This window comes from Pangasianodon hypophthalmus, chromosome 20, assembly GCF_027358585.1.
Source record: "Pangasianodon hypophthalmus isolate fPanHyp1 chromosome 20, fPanHyp1.pri, whole genome shotgun sequence".
Lineage (NCBI taxonomy): Eukaryota > Metazoa > Chordata > Actinopteri > Siluriformes > Pangasiidae > Pangasianodon > Pangasianodon hypophthalmus.
This window is the reverse complement of record NC_069729.1, coordinates 2607523-2625022: the sequence shown is the minus strand read 5'-3', so window position 1 is coordinate 2625022 and position 17500 is coordinate 2607523. Positions and strand designations below refer to the sequence as shown.

The 17500-nt window shown below is 40.6% G+C and overlaps 1 protein-coding gene across 1 annotated transcript in view; it reads left to right on the top strand.

Annotated features, from left to right (window-relative positions):
* The window catches only part of sort1a (sortilin 1a), a 24671-nt gene that overhangs the window by 4678 nt on the left and 2493 nt on the right, over positions 1 to 17500 (top strand). Inside the window, exons 2-18 of the mRNA XM_053227196.1 lie at positions 6090 to 6149; positions 7802 to 7875; positions 7989 to 8091; positions 8236 to 8397; positions 8603 to 8676; positions 9503 to 9552; positions 9699 to 9826; positions 10071 to 10215; positions 10474 to 10629; positions 11004 to 11110; positions 12974 to 13076; positions 13602 to 13773; positions 15091 to 15281; positions 15725 to 15914; positions 16243 to 16359; positions 17100 to 17208; positions 17310 to 17422. Coding sequence (XP_053083171.1) covers positions 6090 to 6149; positions 7802 to 7875; positions 7989 to 8091; positions 8236 to 8397; positions 8603 to 8676; positions 9503 to 9552; positions 9699 to 9826; positions 10071 to 10215; positions 10474 to 10629; positions 11004 to 11110; positions 12974 to 13076; positions 13602 to 13773; positions 15091 to 15281; positions 15725 to 15914; positions 16243 to 16359; positions 17100 to 17208; positions 17310 to 17422 — 2054 coding nt within the window. The remainder of the gene's footprint in view (positions 1 to 6089; positions 6150 to 7801; positions 7876 to 7988; positions 8092 to 8235; positions 8398 to 8602; positions 8677 to 9502; positions 9553 to 9698; positions 9827 to 10070; positions 10216 to 10473; positions 10630 to 11003; positions 11111 to 12973; positions 13077 to 13601; positions 13774 to 15090; positions 15282 to 15724; positions 15915 to 16242; positions 16360 to 17099; positions 17209 to 17309; positions 17423 to 17500) is intronic.

Genomic DNA, 17500 nt, shown 5'->3' with positions numbered 1-17500 from the left:
TTTTAATATTATTAAATATTCAGAGAAAAGCTGATGCTTATAGATGAGTACTGATGAGCACAAAGCTGATGAGTGGACGTCATGTGTGTTTAAAAAAATGGGTTTCACAGATACAGATCTAGCGGAGCCAGACGAGATTTTTTTTTTCTTTCTTTTTTTCTCTGGACATTTAAATTGATGCCAAAGGAAACCCGTTAATTTCACAATCCACAGCAAAAGGAGCTCTCCAAAGAATGTGTGGAATATTGAACATTCCTAACACTTTAGGTGTGGTCTGTATGGAATGAATTATATTAAAACACACACACACACACACACACACACACACACACATTGCTTTTCTGATGTTACCTAAAACACGGTGTGGAAGAAGAACGCTAACATGTTGATGTTTCCTGCTGCTCTGCGGGTTTTATGATGGGACGGACAGATGGACGGACAGATGGGAGGATTTGAGCAGGCTTTCAGTGCACACACTCGTCATGTTTGAGGAATTCTTCGTACACGCTCAGCAGGAAAGGTTCAGGCTGTTTGCTAGACAGTGTGGGCTTTTTATTTAGCTTAACATAAGGGCCACACATTAACATATTCAAAACACTCCCACTAACTCAGCCATTAACGACAACCGTGTAGAATTTCAACAAGGAATTTCTATGAAATTTCACAGATCCGTGTCACCTGATACCACCTTTTCCCAGACAATTCCGATAAATGTGAAGTGGGAGTTCCACAGGTCGACATTTTTTCCCCTCATTCCGTGTGCTGCCACGTAAACTCAGACACACCTTAATGTATCTAAACACATTTATATCAGTTTAATGCGCTCACACTAGTGATGCTTGTAGTGTTGTCACTTTTGGGTGTGTATCATCCAGCCAGCGTTTTTACTTCTGCTGAGAAAGGTTAGTAGCTAAAATGTAGTCTACAGCACACGATTTGCGGCAACATACAGTTTTAATTTGTCTTTAAAATAAATTCTAAATTTAATATTTCAATAAAGAGAAAATTGGTTGTTTGATATACGCCAGGCTTCATATCAGCTTTGTTAGAAGATTAGCAGCGCAAACTAAATCTACTAGCTACGTACGGTCACCAGAGGCACCGTGCTACTACATTCCATGCCTCATTTTTCTTCGTAATGTCTCTATACAGACTGAATATGAGGTTGAATATGACAGAGTGAGATAAAACCACAGTTTCTTCTTAGAATATAAAAACCAAATTTTATTCCTTTTTTTCGAGTCAAGCAGTAAAGAAGAACTAAACTTGTGAGAGGAGAAATTAAAAAAATGTCGTACCACACGTGCCGTACGATTGGTCCGAGGAATCATTTGAGCCAATCGTTTGGATTTGTCTCTGTGATGCACCATATGTAATTTGCATAAAGTTGAGAAAATCTCAACTCATGTCTCTTGTCGCTGTGTCACCTGTCGCTGTGTCACCTGTCGCTGTGTCACCTGTCGCTGTGTCACCTGTCGCTGTGTCACCTGTCGTGCTGAAACTGTGACTCCTTGACCCACTCGTACGTAGAAAATTAACACCTGTCTGTCTCGTGTTTGTGCAAACACACTGGCACAATAACGCACAATGTAATAACAGTAACAAAGTTTAAAGCAAACTTTGGTTTCAATGGATTTTTTTTTTTTTTTTTTTTGGAAACATGCCTCCGCCATTTTGCCTTGGGTGAATCCCTGTGCCATATTTTTGACCCATAAGAGGGGCGAGGGATCGAGTCAGCATTGATACACTCCTCAGGAGCAGAACCTGCCCTCACATCATTGTAATCTGATGCGATTCTGAAAAATGGAGGACAAAAGAAAAAGGGAATTCATAATGTGCCTCATTTAGCACGATGAATATGAACACATTTATTTGTAAATAGTTTGTAGGAGCGTTTACACAAGAAATGTGGTGTTCTTTAAAATCCTGCGAGTTTGGAAAAACACAAACGCTCCTGAGTTTGTGTAAATTTGCACACTAACGTGAACCTCGACTGATCGGCTTCGACTCGTAAATGTTGTCGTAATGTCGTAAATGATTTTATACACAGATTACGCTGTCAGGTTTTAATTTAATTTAAATTTAATTTAATGTGAATCTGGGTCGTTCAATCAGGACAAAAGTTTTGGCACTCTGGAAGACTAGGAGACACGCTTTCACCATGTAGTCATCATTTTGTCGTTTTCAATTCTCTGTGAGCTTTTTGCCTTTTATGCTAAATTTAAATCAGCTCTGCTGTGACTGCGGTTTTCAGTAACATATGCACATGGCTACAAACTAGTCAACATTACCAAACTTTTTGTAAATCTGGCAGGAATTTTGACGTTGATCTGACCATGAAATCAGTTGTGCAACTTTACCAAGAGATTGATAAACGAGGTCCGTTGTATATTATGCTTGTGTTTGTCACAAATGCTATGAATGACAGAGCATGCTTAGCCAGTTCATTAGCTCACTCATGCTTTGAACACTAATCAGAGTAAATGTAGTGTGCAAATCCCAAAGGAAATCACTTCTTGCTTCTTTCCTTTGGAATCTTCATCCCCTCGCTGTGACGTAGGAGTTATACACTTCTGAGTATTTAGACGAGGGGCTGACGTTGGAGATTGTTTTTTTTAATTTAAATCTCTGCACTCCATCTATAAACATCTGTCATTAAAGTGGGTAACTATTTTTAAAGTTCTTCTCCTGCTCCTTCACAAACAATGGAATTTTTTATTTTTAGGTTTTAACTTTACCGTGTGTGCTTTTGCGGTCACACACCTGTCTAAATGTTATTTTCTTTCCAGAGAGAAGCCTGTGGTCTCTGGATTCCTGCTTTTTTATTTTGTAATAAAAAAAAAAAACGAAGGAAGGCAAAATAACTTTATGTTCTCGTGGAACGCATTTTTACAGCACAGAAAAAAATCATGTTCTGCTGGTGGAAATATTGTAGAATGGTGTGCTTCCAGGAACTTTTGGAGAGAGAGAGAGAGAGAGAGAGAGATGAGAATGGGATGGAGGATAGAAAAGGAGAGATTTGAAGAACCCAAAAGTCAGTCAGCCACGTGGTGATAAAATCCTCATATTATTAAATTCCTAAAATTAAAATCTATAATCATTACACTTCTAAAATTACATTGTACTGTATTTTGCATTTTCTCTTTTTTAAAAAAAAAACAACAACAACAATTAGAGCTACAATTTCAATAAGGAAAGCCTTACAAAAATAAAACACTAAAATGGTTGCAGTTTCACGAGTTTAAAGTCAAAACTCCTGTCTCTCATCTCCTCTCATTGTGTGTGTGTGTGTGTGTGTGTGTGTGTGTGTTGGCAGGAGATGGTGCTACAGCGTCTCTAGGGGTTCAAAGCAGAAGAACAATTTAGCAGATACGCCAGAGATAACTCTACCTAACTCTACTCTCTGTCAGTCACGTTCCTCTCAGCTGCCTGCTGAATATCAGCGTTAATCATTTTATCACGTGAATTATTTCTCCCTGTTCTGTTTGTCCTTTATACTGAGAAAGATGGACAGATGGACAGCAGGAGTGACGTCACGTCCCACTTTAGATTTATTTCCCAGTGTGTATCTGTTCATGCAGCAGCAGTGCTTGTCAGGCTGAATGTCAAGATGAGTGACAAATAATCAAGTGTTACAGCACATTATGTGTGTGTGTGTGTCCATGTGTGTGTGCTGCACCTGAGGCTGAAGTGTCTGTTCATAGTCTCTCTCTGCCTGCCTCTCTTTCTTTCTCAGTCTGGTTTGTTGATTTTGAAGTTTTGAATCTTAAATATCTATCTTAGGATATGGTTTGGTGATGTACAGTCATAAATTGTAACAATAAAGATTTGTTAAACCTCTTTCTGTCTCTTTCTCTGTCTCTTTTTCTCTCTTTCTCCTTCTTTCTGTCTGACTCTCTTTGTAAGTCTCTCTCTCTGTCTGTTTCTCTGTGTCTTCGTCTCACTCTGCTTGTCTCTCTTTTCTGCTGTCTTTCTTTGCATCTCCTCTCTTGCTGTCTTTCTGTTTCTCTCTCTCTCTCTCTCTCTGTTTTTCTCTCTCTCTCTCCCTGTCTCTCTCTGAGGGTTTTTGCACTGTTGTGTTTGGTTCCTGCAGCGTGGAGAAGGTGAGACGAGCGTTGTCAATCACAGCATGTAAAACAGAACGTTCTGGAAAAGTAGTGCTGGCAGTAGATTTGATGCAGGTGCTGTGAACACGCCGAGTGCACGTGCTGTCGGAGTAACAGGCCGGGTCTGGGCGGGTCGCAGGAGACGGGGAGGTAAAAACCACTCTGCGTTTGCGAAACATGGAAACTTTTGTTCACATTTGGATGAAACGAACGCAGCCTCGGCTTTCCACTGCCTTCTCCAGACATGCACTGATTTTTTTTTTTTTTTATTTATTTGCCTTTTATGGCAACAAGTTCATCCATTTGAAATCAAACCTGAATATTATGTGTGTGTTTTGTGTGTGTGTGTGTGTGTGTGTGTGTAAAAATGGAGAGCTTTAGAGGTTGTGTGTCCTTGGGGAACAATCTGGAATTGCAGAAATGCTGTGAAGGCTTTTTGCCTTGGAGGTAGTGGGACTAACGGGGCCATGTGGCCTGTAAAGGGCAGATGCAGTGTGTGTGTGTGTGTGTGTGTGTGTGTGTGTCTGTGTCTGTGGTGAGCCTAATTTGTAGTATGTGTCTTAAACCTTCATTCCATTCATTCTTACTCTCTCATACTTATAGTCTCTCTCTGTGTCTCTCTCTCTTTCTTTCTTTCTTTCTCTCTGTCTCATCTATCTCTATCATTCTCTGTCTATTTCCATTGGTTGTTTTGTCTGTCTGTTAACCTGTCTATCTGTCTTTCTCTCAATCTGTTCATCTCTAGGTCTCTCTGCCTGCCTGTTTGTCTGTGCACCAATCTGTCTGTCTGTTTGTTTGTCTATTCATCTGTCTTGCCCTCTGTCTCTCTATCTGTCTTTCAGTCTGTTTCAGTTTGTCTGGTTGTTAATAATTATGTCTATATTTCTAGCCATCTACCTGTTTATCTGTCTTGCCCTCTGTCCGTATACCTGCTAGATTGTTAGTCTGTCTGTGTCTTTGTCGATCTGTCTGCCTCTCTGTCTTTCACTCAGTTCATCTATCTGTCTCTCCATCAGCCTGTTATTAGAATAGACATTTTTAATCTGTCGTTCTTCTAGTTTGTCTGCCTGTCTTTCCATCTCTCTGTCTATTTGCTTACCCATTTGTCCTAGAGTCTTTATTTCTATCTGTCTCTCCATCTCTTTATCAACCTGTCTGCCTTCCTGTATGTCTTTCAGTCTGTTTATCTGTTTTTATCTGTCTTTCCATCCATTAGTCTGTTTAAATAGCCATCTATTAATCTGTCTTTCTCTTGATTCATTTATCTATTGGTCTGTCTCTCTATCTGTTTTTCTCAGTTTATGCCTATCTGTTTCTGTCTTTATCTGCTTATCTGTCTCTCTCTCTCTCTCTCTCTCTCTAATGAGTAGATGTTAATGTTTTTTCCTCAGTCTCTCTTCTGTTCTCAGTGTGTCAGGCAGACAAAAATGTGGTACACACACACACACACACACACACACACACACACACACACACACACACACACAGAGAAAGACATTCCAATGGTGAACCCAGTGGTGAAAAAAAGGAGGGGGTTATGCTCTTCTTCAGTTTCTCTCTGTGTCTGTGTCTCTCTCTCTCTCTCTCTCTCTCTCTCTCTCTCTCTCTCTCTCTCTCTCTCACACACACACACACACACTCACACACACTCCTGCTGTATTTCAGTGTCTGGATTTTGGGGGTGAAGCGTAACACTTTGGTAATTAATACAGGAGATAACATCACCCTGTGTGTTGAAAAGTGACTACTGTCTCGCTATGATTTGCATGAAATAAATCAATAAATGAAGTTTTTAGCGTCACCGGTGGCTGTTTCCATGGTAACTCTACAGTTAACCGTCACCGGACACACACCGACCTTGTGCTATCTGCATCATGTATGCATCTGTATAGAACTGTGATGTGTTGTCACAGTGTGAACGATAATAAGTGTGTTGAAGTGTAATCCATCACTTTAATGCTTTTGTCCCTGTGTCTCTTGCAGCGTGTCTTTAATGACGTGTCCGGCTCGGTGTCTCTGGCCTGGGTGGGAGACGGAACAGGGGTGAGTGATTATGAGCCTCTACCAGCACGAATCATTCACTTCACTGTGATTATTACAGCGTTACTCTGCCTACAAAACACTGACAGTGTCTTTAAGAACACTCCTGAGTAGTTTAATGCCAGAATGCTTCTTTAAAACAATATTGTGTTCTGTAATGTAACTCTCTTTCTTTGTGTTTCCACAGAATTGGCTGTTTAGTACTGTTGATGTGTTTATACTGTTAATACCTTGATAATACAATACCTCAGGAGTACAATATCCATATTTCAAATTCAGATCAGATACTGTGGTCTAAAGGATGTGGAATCTTGTGGAATCTTGTGCCCCTGTTTGGCCTCATAGTGACGTCTGGGGTTTTTATGATTTCAGGTGTAATTTGTTACGAGGACGAGCACCTGCTCATGAAGCGAAAGAGAAGTGGTTAGTCAAACTGAGGGTTAGTCGTGACCTGATTGCAGGCACACTGAGATGATCACATCTGCTTTAGGAAAGTAAGAAGAGTGGAGGACGTTCATCTCACAGTAGTCTAACCCTTAAAGCTGATCTTCCTCTCAAGCTGCGAGAGACCCACTGTCCTCCCGAGCATGTGTTTGTGTTTGGCTTCATGCTCTGAGTCTGTGGTATGCGACCCTACCGAATCACAAAACCCGGGGCGAATCGAATTTCAAATTCTTACTCGCCATGTTTTCTGAAAAGACATTTGGCACCAAACATGACTCTGTATCAGAGAGACAGAATCGGTCGTCGTCCTTTAGTCAGCAAAATTCCAGCCGTGGAAATCCAGCTATGAAAATAAGGAATGTTTATCGAAGACCTGTGAGGGTTTTTTTCTGTGTGAGGGTCTGAACAGTTCCTGCTCTTTTATTTTATTATGAGACAGATTGAAAGAGAGAGTTTTAGTGTATTATATAAAAGAGCAATTTGACCAATGTTGGTCCAAGTAGAAAGAGTGTATGTTGGAGTTCAGCGAAAGGAAAAACAAGTCTTAAAATCTTGAAATTGTAAGAGAAGCAGTTTTCTAAAAGCCAATGTTCTGTGCCGTCTGTTTGTCCGGCTGAGGGGAAAAAAAAATCTCTATTAAATGCCTCAGCGCACAGCTAAAGCCCAACTCACCATCTGACCTTCTCCAGAACCGGCCGTCTCTCTCTCTCTCTCTCTCTCTCTCTCTCTCTCTCTCTCTCCGTCTGTCTGTTTTCATGTCTCATTCTTTCTCACACACACACACACACACACACACACACACAGACACACACAGACAACACACAAATCTGGGCTTGGAGTCACACAGCTTCGAGACTAATGACCTCATACCCACAGGTTGGCAGACTCGAGTTAGCCAAAAGAAAAAAAAAAGGAAGCTTTTTGGATCAAGCTGTTGTATGCCCTTAAGGACTTGCATCTAGTTAGGCCAGAAAGGCCAATCACTTATTTTAAATAGCCAAAAAAAAAAAAATATTGGAATGAAATAAAAATGAATGTTTTTAACATTATCGTCACCCTAATTGGTTCCATAAAAGGTAAAAAATATATATGCCAAAAAAAAACCATAACACTGTAGTCAAATCAAAAGTGCAGGTTCTTTTCAGTGCAACAAAATCCAGCACATTGTCTTGTGTTACTGTGTTTGCATTGCTGTGTGTTCCTGTGTGCAGGTGCTGCTGGTCCTCACTACGTATCAGGTGCCGTTGTTCATGTTCCGCTTCAGCGAGCCCAAACTCTACAGGAGGTGTGTGTCTGTGTGTGTGTGTGTGTGTGTGTGTCTGTGTGTGTGTGTAATAAGTAGATGATTCAAGGATCCTTCCATTAGCATCGCTCACTAATAATAACCCTGTGTCCCAGTGAAGACCATGGGAAATCCTTCCAGGATGTCACGTATCTCCTGAACAGCACCCTCATCATGACGCACTTCGGCATCGCCATTGGCCCGGACAACTCCGGAAGGGTGAGGCTGAAACTCCTCGTGATCCCGGATGACCGAAATGTTTTCTTTGCTCCTTCTGCTGTTTATCCGAACGCTTAGTAAGAGAAAAAGCATATGCGGAAGTGTCATGCTGGTTTTTTTTGTTTTTTTTTTTTTCCTCCCCAGGTGATCCTCACAGGTTATGTGTCTGAGGGAAAAGGCTCGAGAATTTTACGTTCACTGGATTTCGGGAGGAGTTTCACCCCCTCCGACTTGCCCTTCCAAGTGCTGATGCAGATCACCTACAACCCGAAAAACAACAGCGTTCTCGCCGTTATTAGCACAGTGGTGAGCTCGGGAATTATATCGTTATTACAGAATAATATAAACTGGAATCCAGTATGAGTGGGTAAACAGTCATTTATTTTTATTTTATTTCAATTTAGTTTTTTTCCACAACTTTTTTTTGTTGGGTTCTCACATTACTGTTAAATGTGAACACACACACAGCTTGTGTGTGACTGTACACTCATGCGCTTTGTTCCTCCCGCAGTATGACCTGTGGCTCTCTGAGGACTTTGGGCTCCACTGGAAGAGGATTCATGACACAGTGTGTCTGGTGAAATGGTAACACACACACATACACACACACACACACACAACGAGCTGTTAATTAGATCTAATAGCTTATGCAGTCTTATTAAAATGTAAAAGATTAATAGAGGGGATCATGACGGTCATAGGTATGTCACCAACTCCCCTTTAGACCTGTGTGCTATGCATCATACTTCATAACCATCAGAACATAAAGTTCATGACCATAAAAAAGTATTTAATTCAACAATCACACACACACACACACACATACATATACATATGTATAAAGTAAGACAATTAGTGTGATGTAAATCCCATTCCTACGTGAGTTTGATATTGTTCTGCTTATTAATGTGCAATTTAACTCGGTCTCAAAACTGTTTTTAAAATGAGCTTCCTTTAGGTTTTATTAGTAGTTCTCAACCTAAAGTTTCCGTACATCTGCAAGTCGTAATTACAAGTGGGAGCTCCAGAAACAACTTTAATGACAGAGAGAAAAGATGATTTCAGTGGTTAATATTTTTGCCGTAGTGGGGAATGTTTGAAAGATAATAAAATGGATCAGGCTAACTAACTAGCTAAAGTTGAATGTACACTTGAATGCAAAGACTTTGTAAGATAGCACATAGAAGCATTGTTTCAGGGCCTGTATGTGAAAGCCACAATAACGTAGATTCCCAGACAGGTGAACAACAACAACAACAAAAAATACACCTGCCATTAAAACTGCACAAATGGATGCATTAGCCAGGGAGTGTTCAGTGTCCTGAGTCTAAAAGGGTTGATGGAATTTTGCGATGCTCAGTCATGTGTGTGTGTGTGTGTGTGTGTGTGTGTGTGTGTGTGTGTGTTTTAGGGGGACTGCTGACACTCTGTTTTTCACCACAAACCCGAACGGTTCCTGTAGTGAGTCTTGTTCTCATATTGCTAAGAAATATATCAAATGTGTCTAAATACACAACTGCTTATTGCTTTGTCCCTGTTATAAAGTGTGTGTGTGTGTGTGTGTGTGTGTGTGTGTGTGTGTGTGTGTGTGTGTGTTGTACTGTAAGGTGAAAGGGGTATGCTGGAGTTGAGGAAGACCACAGATTTCGGCCGAAGCTTTAAGACTATAGGGAGGAGGATTTACTCGTTTGGCCTGGGCGGCCGATTTCTCTTCGCTTCCGTCATGTCTGCCACGGTACGCTCGTATACCCGTGTGTGTCTGGGTGTGTGTGTGCGTGTGTGTGTGTAGTTGAGCATGTCTGTCTGTCTGTTTGTGTACTTTGTTAACCCATAATTTCCCTGTAATTACAGCACAACATGAAAGTTTGGAGAATGTGAAGACACATAGTAGATTTTCACAGTTTTTATTTTTGTTGTATTTTCTTCTTCTTTCTCTCTCTCACTCTCTCACTCTCTCTCTCTCTCTCTCTGTGTATCAGAGCTCGATGCGCATGATTCATGTGTCTGTGGATCAGGGGGAGGTTTGGGACATGGCCCAGCTGCCCAACGTGGGACATGAACAGTTTTACTCCATACTGTCTGCCAATGACGACATGGTGTTCATACACGTGGATGAACCTGGAGGTCAGTTTTGTGTGCGTGTAAGATTAAACAGTGTTATCAAAGTCCTCACTGTGTTAGTCTTTCTTATTCATCTCCCGTTTTATGACAATATTACACTATCTACAATGAAATAAGATGAAAAATAGTGCACAAATGCACTTCCATCTGAAACCTGCATTGTATCCTAACCTGGATAATGAACTGGCTGCACCTGAAGTGTAAATTTGAATGTCAATAATTGGAGGTTGTCGATTGTGTATCTCTTCTCATCCGCTCCAGACTCAGGGATGGGTATGATCTACGTGTCTGATAACCGAGGCATCGTCTTCTCCAAGTCCCTCGAGCGCCATCTTTACACGTCCACAGGTGGTGAAACTGACTTCACTGTCGTCAGCTCACTCAGGGGCGTCTACATGACCAGCGTGCTGGCTCACGGTACACACACACACACACACACACATCTTCAGTCTGGAATGGAGCTTCCTCACCCTCCTAGGATAAAAGAACATAACATTTAATGAACGTAGCATGTGTTTATTGGACGTCGTTGAGGATTACTTTTAGTTTTAGTTTAAAAACAGACGAAGGTATTTGTTTAAAGTGTTATTATTAAATGCTCCAATCATCTAATAGGTTAAAATGCTTTATCTACACTCACTGTCGGTCTGTTCTGCATCAGGTGTGCTGGTTTATCTGCTGTGTACTCTTCAAAAAGCTCTGCAACAGGAGCTGGTGTGTGTGTGTGTGTGTGTGTGTGTGTGTATGTACACTGGGGTGTGATGTAAGTTAGTGTGTTTTGGTCTCTGCAGATGGTTCTGTTCAGACAGTGGTAACGTTCAATCAGGGAGGAAATTGGAGGTCTCTGAAGAAACCCTGGAATGCAGAGTGTGACTCCACTGCAAAGGATCCAGACATGGTGAGAGTCCTTTTAAACACACACACACACACACACACATATATATACACACACTGCAGATCTAGTTTAGAGGAGTATATTAGAGGATTTGTTTGACGTTAGGTCAGTTTAGACTTGCACCAACAGCAGGATCAGTGAATTACTGAAGGTTAGAGTCCATTTTGCATATTTTGCAAAGCCAAGATTTGTAATACAGTTGTTATTAGACAGTGTTCATATCAACTATAAGACAAATACACTACATGGCCAAAAGTATTTGGACACCTGACCATCACAACCATATGTGGTTCTTCCCCAAACTGTTGCCACAAAGTTGGAAGCACACAATTGTATAGAGTGTTTTTGTAAGCTGTAACTTTACAATTTCCCTTCACTGGAACTAAGAGGCCCAAACCTGTTCCAGCATGACGATGCCTCTGTTCACAAAGCGAGCTCCATGAAGACATGGTGTGTGAAGGTTGGAGTGGAAGAACTCGAGTGTCCTGCACAGAGCCCTGACCTCAACCCCACTGAACACCTTTGGGATGAACTGGAACACTGACTGCACCCCAGACCTCCTCACCAACATCAGCGCCTGACCTCACTAATGCTCTTGTAGCTGAATGAACACAAATCCCCACAGCCACGCTCCAACATCTAGTGGAAAGCTTCCCAGAAGAGTGGAGCTGATTATAAGAGCAAAGGGGACTAAATCCAGAATCAGATATTCAGGTGTCCACGTACTTTTGGCCATATAGTGTGTGTCGTGTGGTACAGGGGGCTTAGAGTGATCCAGACTGGCCTTTTTCTGTTACATCTAGAGTTTAATTTCCAATAACTTTCAAATAAGTCACAAGCACTTCTCACTTTACTTATACCTATGTCATGCTTAGATTTTCACTTTCTGGAGTATTGAATTGAAACACATTTCTTAAAGTTTAACCATAAATGTCTCCTAAACAGTATGGCTTGATGCACAATAATATGCAATGCAGTGTAATATAGTACTGTGCATATAGCTATATTTTATCTATTTCCATTCACTGTTTTTTACACTGGTTCTGAGGGAAAAAATCAACGTACACTTAGAGTGTTACACATAGAGTGAGAGATCTGTTTATTTTTTTTCTTCATAAATAAAACCAAGCATGGATGCACAGTTAGAGCAGATTTAAAATGCTGTAAAATTGTTCTTGAGGACTGATGCCTCCTTCACTGGTACTGTGTGTACTGCCAGGTACATAGAGGGGAGACGGATGCTCAGTGCCAGAGGAAATTCAGGATGAAATGCTTCTAAATAATGAACAATACTAATAATAGATCTGCATGTGCTATTGAGCATTTTATTCGTACAGAGACACCTGAATCCATTCCATCACCATTAAACTTGGACTCACAACAGTTTTGATTATGATTAGGAGCTCTCTGTGCAGGCATGTGGAAGAGGAGGAACATTGTTTGACTCTTAAATCATAGCATCATGCACAAACTTTGACTCTTTATAGCTATACAAGCATAGAATAGTGCACATGCCTTCTGTCTGTGTAAAGCGTTAGTACTGTTTTTCTTTGTTTAAAACAACCGCTTGATCTTTCAGAGACTTCACAGCATTTTAAAATGCCACCACCAGTTCACATGTCTCAAAACTTGCGCCTTTATGTTTGTGTGATCATGAACATCATACTGGATGGAGTTACACACCGCCATGATCAGGGTTGTTAACAGCACTTTTTATGTATTTATTTATTTATTTATTTATTTATACAGCAGTCAGAGCTGGTTAGTCTGTGATATTGCATGAAGGAAATAGTAAACTGTGTGTGATGTACTGTGTGTTTGTGTGTGTGTGTGTGTGTGTGTGTGCGTGTGTGTGTGTTGCTATAGTGCAGTCTGCATATTCACGCCGCCTACAGCACGTCGATGAGGCTCAACGTGCCGATGCTGCCTCTGACCGAACCCAGCGCTGTTGGTCTCATCCTAGCTCATGGTATATACACACACACACACACACACACACACACTTCTATCTGCAAACACCATACTGTATATTCTCGACTATGCAAATCTTTATCCTATATGCTATAAATATAGGATAAAGATTTGCATTTGCAATGTTTATAATAAACATTTAATAAACATTTTTGTTAAAATACTAAAACTCAGTGTTAATTTTTTTAAACTGGAGATTAACACAGAATTAAGTGTGTATCACTGGTGAAAGTATTTTATTTATAGCATAGAAACACATTTCCACGAGAGTGCACTATTGCTAGAATGCTTTTTTTTTTTCCCCAGACAGCTCATGAAATTTAAGGCTGCAATCTTAGAATAATAGAGTAGAGTATTTTTTGTTTTCATGCGTCACCCCTCATAAATTTCTATTTGATTTGGCAGCAAAAAAATGACACATTTATGAGAAATGGTTTCCTTTCAGTAAACCTAGAGATATTCAGATGGAACAGATCCTAGCTCTAGCTCTTAAATAGACTTTGAATGAACCTTTCCTCCTCAGGCAGCGTGGGGGACGCCGTGTCCATCTTGTCTCCTGACGTTTATGTGTCTGATGACGGCGGATACACGTGGGCACGAGCGCTCAAAGGACCACACCATTACGTCATGCTGGACTCAGGGGGTCTGCTGGTGGCCGTGGAACACAACCCCATCCAGCCCATCGCACAGATCAAGTGAGTCCTGATGCTTACTCGACACAGAAAACCCCGAAAACACAAAAACATACATACATAACATAGGAAGTTTATTTTTTCAGTTATTTATGGCAAAAAAGTTAATAAATTATTAAAAAAAACATAAAAAAAGATGATTTTTGGAATAAACTATGAAGGTGCGCATCAGACCTCTTTCTTCTGAATGATATTCACGTATTCATTTTTTTAAACAAGTTTTTACATTAGTGACAAAAAATCTATGAATATGCAAATTGTAAACCCTACATGCCCCGCCCCTTTCTTCTGCTTCTACCCACCCATTTCATTTCATGGGCTGTATTTGCATATTGGAACATGATTGGCTGTTGTAGTTTATGATGCAATAACATTTGCCTGTCATGTGTTTACCATGACTGTGACTTTCTTTTGAGATTTTTTCATTTTGTCCAATCTGTGCATTTAATTCAATTCTCCTGAAAGGGATTTAACAAAGAAAAAACATGTTTTGTTAAATTTATAGAAACCCAAAGCACAGAAGGACGCATGAGGCAGAGACTCAACAAAGTTACTAAGCGTTATTTATCTGTGATGGTGGCAGCTGTGTTAAAGTCGCTCAGCAGTGTATCGCAGCTTGAGATGATACGGTTTGCTCGGACTAACAGAAGCTCTTTGTTCACAGTTTAAAGGGAGCAGTGATGTTAATTCACATTCTCAGCTCTGGTAGACTCCTGCTCCAACACTCGCGTAATCTCAACACACCATGATGAAAATAAGACAGAACACATTTAGTTGCTTCTCACTGATCAGAAAATATCAGTATTTGTCTGCTGCGAGTTGAAAAAAATGTTTTCTTTGCACAAATTCAGCAGTAACATTCAGTTTTGTAGGGATCTACTACTTTCTATTATTATTATTATTATTATTATTAGTTTTCTGTGCACATTTATCATTTTCATTCATAAACTAAAATATCCTTATTTTCTTTAAATGAAACTGAGTTAAAAGGGCTAAAATGAGTCAATATATGATGAGAAATGGACTTCATCATAAACATTTTTGTTAAAATACTAAAACTCAGTGTTAATTTTTTTAAACTGGAGATTAACACAGAATTAAGTGTGTATCACTGGTGAAAGTATTCTGGCCCATGACTGTGCTGTTGGCTGAAAATGGAAGCTAAGAGTAAAACTCGCTCTGTTTCTTGGTGCTTTCTTTTATTAGTAAATTTATATTTTTTTTCTTTTGCCCATTTTAGCCATTTTATTCTCTCGCCACTATCTCCATTTAACTTCTAAACTGTATTTCTGTTTTATTTTCTGTTTTTTTCACCATAAGGTTCTCCACGGACGAGGGCCAGTGTTGGCACGTATATAACTTCACAGACACGCCGCTGTACTTCACGGGTTTGGCCTCGGAGCCCGGAGCTCGGTCCATGAGCCTCAGCCTGTGGGGTTTCAGACAGCCGGTGTTCAGCCAACACTTAGTGTCCATCACTATAGACTTCCACCAGCTGCTCTCCAAAGACTGTGAGTGTGTGAGAGAGTGTGTATGTGTGTGTGAGAGAGATCTGCTTACATCGTCACTGCATGACTGCAGAAGAACGTTCCACATATGTGTAAATACACGCGTAATAGCATGTACATATGCGACTAAACTAAAAAGTGTTGAAACTAAAGTGTCGTAATGAGAATGAATGTCACACAACCGTGCTCATATTAAGTGCTCTTATAATATCTCCAGTCGTAAAGGAGTCCAGTAGTGTGTCATTCTCACTACAGGGGAATTTTGAGTTGTGTGCTTTACTAAATATTTCTCAGATATTTAGAGGCTGTGATTAATTTAGCGAACAAATTGCTTTGCAGTCTAGTGTGTCTGTGTTTATAGTTTTTCTAAATGCTTTAAATTCCTCACTTATCCTTCACACTCTCTCGCTCTCGCTCTCTTTCTCTCGCTCTGTCTCCCCCTGCAGGTGGGGAGGAGGATTACGTGCAGTGGCTCGCCCACTCCGATAACACCGGCAACCCAAACGACGGGTGTCTGCTGGGATATAAAGAAAAATATTTACGGCTACGCAAAGACTCGACGTGCCGAAACGGGAGGGATTTCGTCATCACCAAGCAGCCCACACCTTGTCCCTGCACTCTGGACGACTTCCAGTGGTGAGACTTGGTGCTGAAGTTTAAAAACGCTTTGTATGGCTGGTTTGAAAATTCATGAGAAAGCCAGCTGTATTTATTTTAGCAGCTTTTTTCAACATTTTTTTTACATAAACTTACATAAAGGTAACATTTGAAAAATCACTGGGGTCCTTACAATTTAGATAATTGTGATAGTAAATAAATTGGCTGATGAAGTGGGTAATAAATACACAAATGAAACTGGTAAAAAGCATTACTGAGGAAAGGCATGAGTGAGACAGCTGAGTCTGGTCTGTATAATGCCTCTCCTCTTTCCCTCTCTCCCTCTCTTTTGCTCTCTATCCTGCAGTGATTTTGGCTACTACCGTGCCATGAACAGCTCAGAGTGTGTGGAACAACCGGAGCTGAAGGGCCACTCACTCGAGTTCTGCCTGCACGGCCGTAAAGAGCAGCTCCAAACCAGCGGGTACAACATAGTCTATCATTCATTATTATTATCATTATATCAGAACACATTTATAGTGTTATATGTTAGTAAAGTGTTTGAACATTAAATATCCTTCGTATGAGAGATTCTCCAGTTACTGAAGCATCAGTATCTCAGCAGTGACACTATTGTTGTTATGTGTTGTATCACAAGGTCTTTTCGATGATATAATGAGAATGACGAGGGGAAAACTATTACACGTACTTAAAGGCAGATTGGATTCATGGAAATGCATTCATGATTTAAAATTTTTTTAAAAAAAGGGTTTCAGGACTGTAATGCTCGAATGAGTTCATGCCATGGTTCCTTCAGATACTGAACAGAAAAGTTGTAACCCTTTTATTCAAACCAAAAAACACTAAACACTTCTGTCATTTGTCCTTTTGTCTAATTTGTACTTGATTGGACAATGTGTGCTCAGTCTGTCTACTTTGAATTTCTCCTCCAGAGCCATTTTTGGGGGTAAAATAACGTTAGAGTAAATAATCCACCTAGTTGGTGACTGTATTTCACATGCGCTTTGTCTGTGTGTGTGTGTGTGTGTGTGTGTGTGAAAATAATCCGAATGGAAATCATATCTAGGCGGGTGTGTCACTGAGGCTGCGTAAATCTACAGTCTGGGCGAGAAAGAAATCAGCCCCAGCCTCACTTTTTCACGCCATTGTGCATTTTTCTTAGGATTGTTGTTTTTGGTTATGTTTTCGCACTCTGCTGTACAGCTACAGGAAGATCCCAGGAGACCGGTGTGAGGGAGGCACACAGCCGGAGAGGAAACTGATCGACCTGAGCAAGAAGTGTGTCAGTAACCTGCTTAGTCCAGAGCTTCTGGTGAGAGATCCGTACTACTGATGCTAATTAACGTTTACTGGAATTTGAACATAAATTAGAGCCAGATATCTATGTGAGCTTATCTGAAGCATGTTTATCAGTCAGAGTCTCAGTCAGGAAGCGTGGCTCCTGTAGTGTCCGTCATCTTCCTCGTTCTGCTCGTCTGTGCCGTGGCCGGGGTCCTGCTTGTCAAGAAGTACGTGTGTGGAGGAAGGTAAGATCTGATTTGAATTATATAAAGTGAGTGGAATTGAGTTATACTGTCATCAGTTTGATATTGACAGACGTGTGT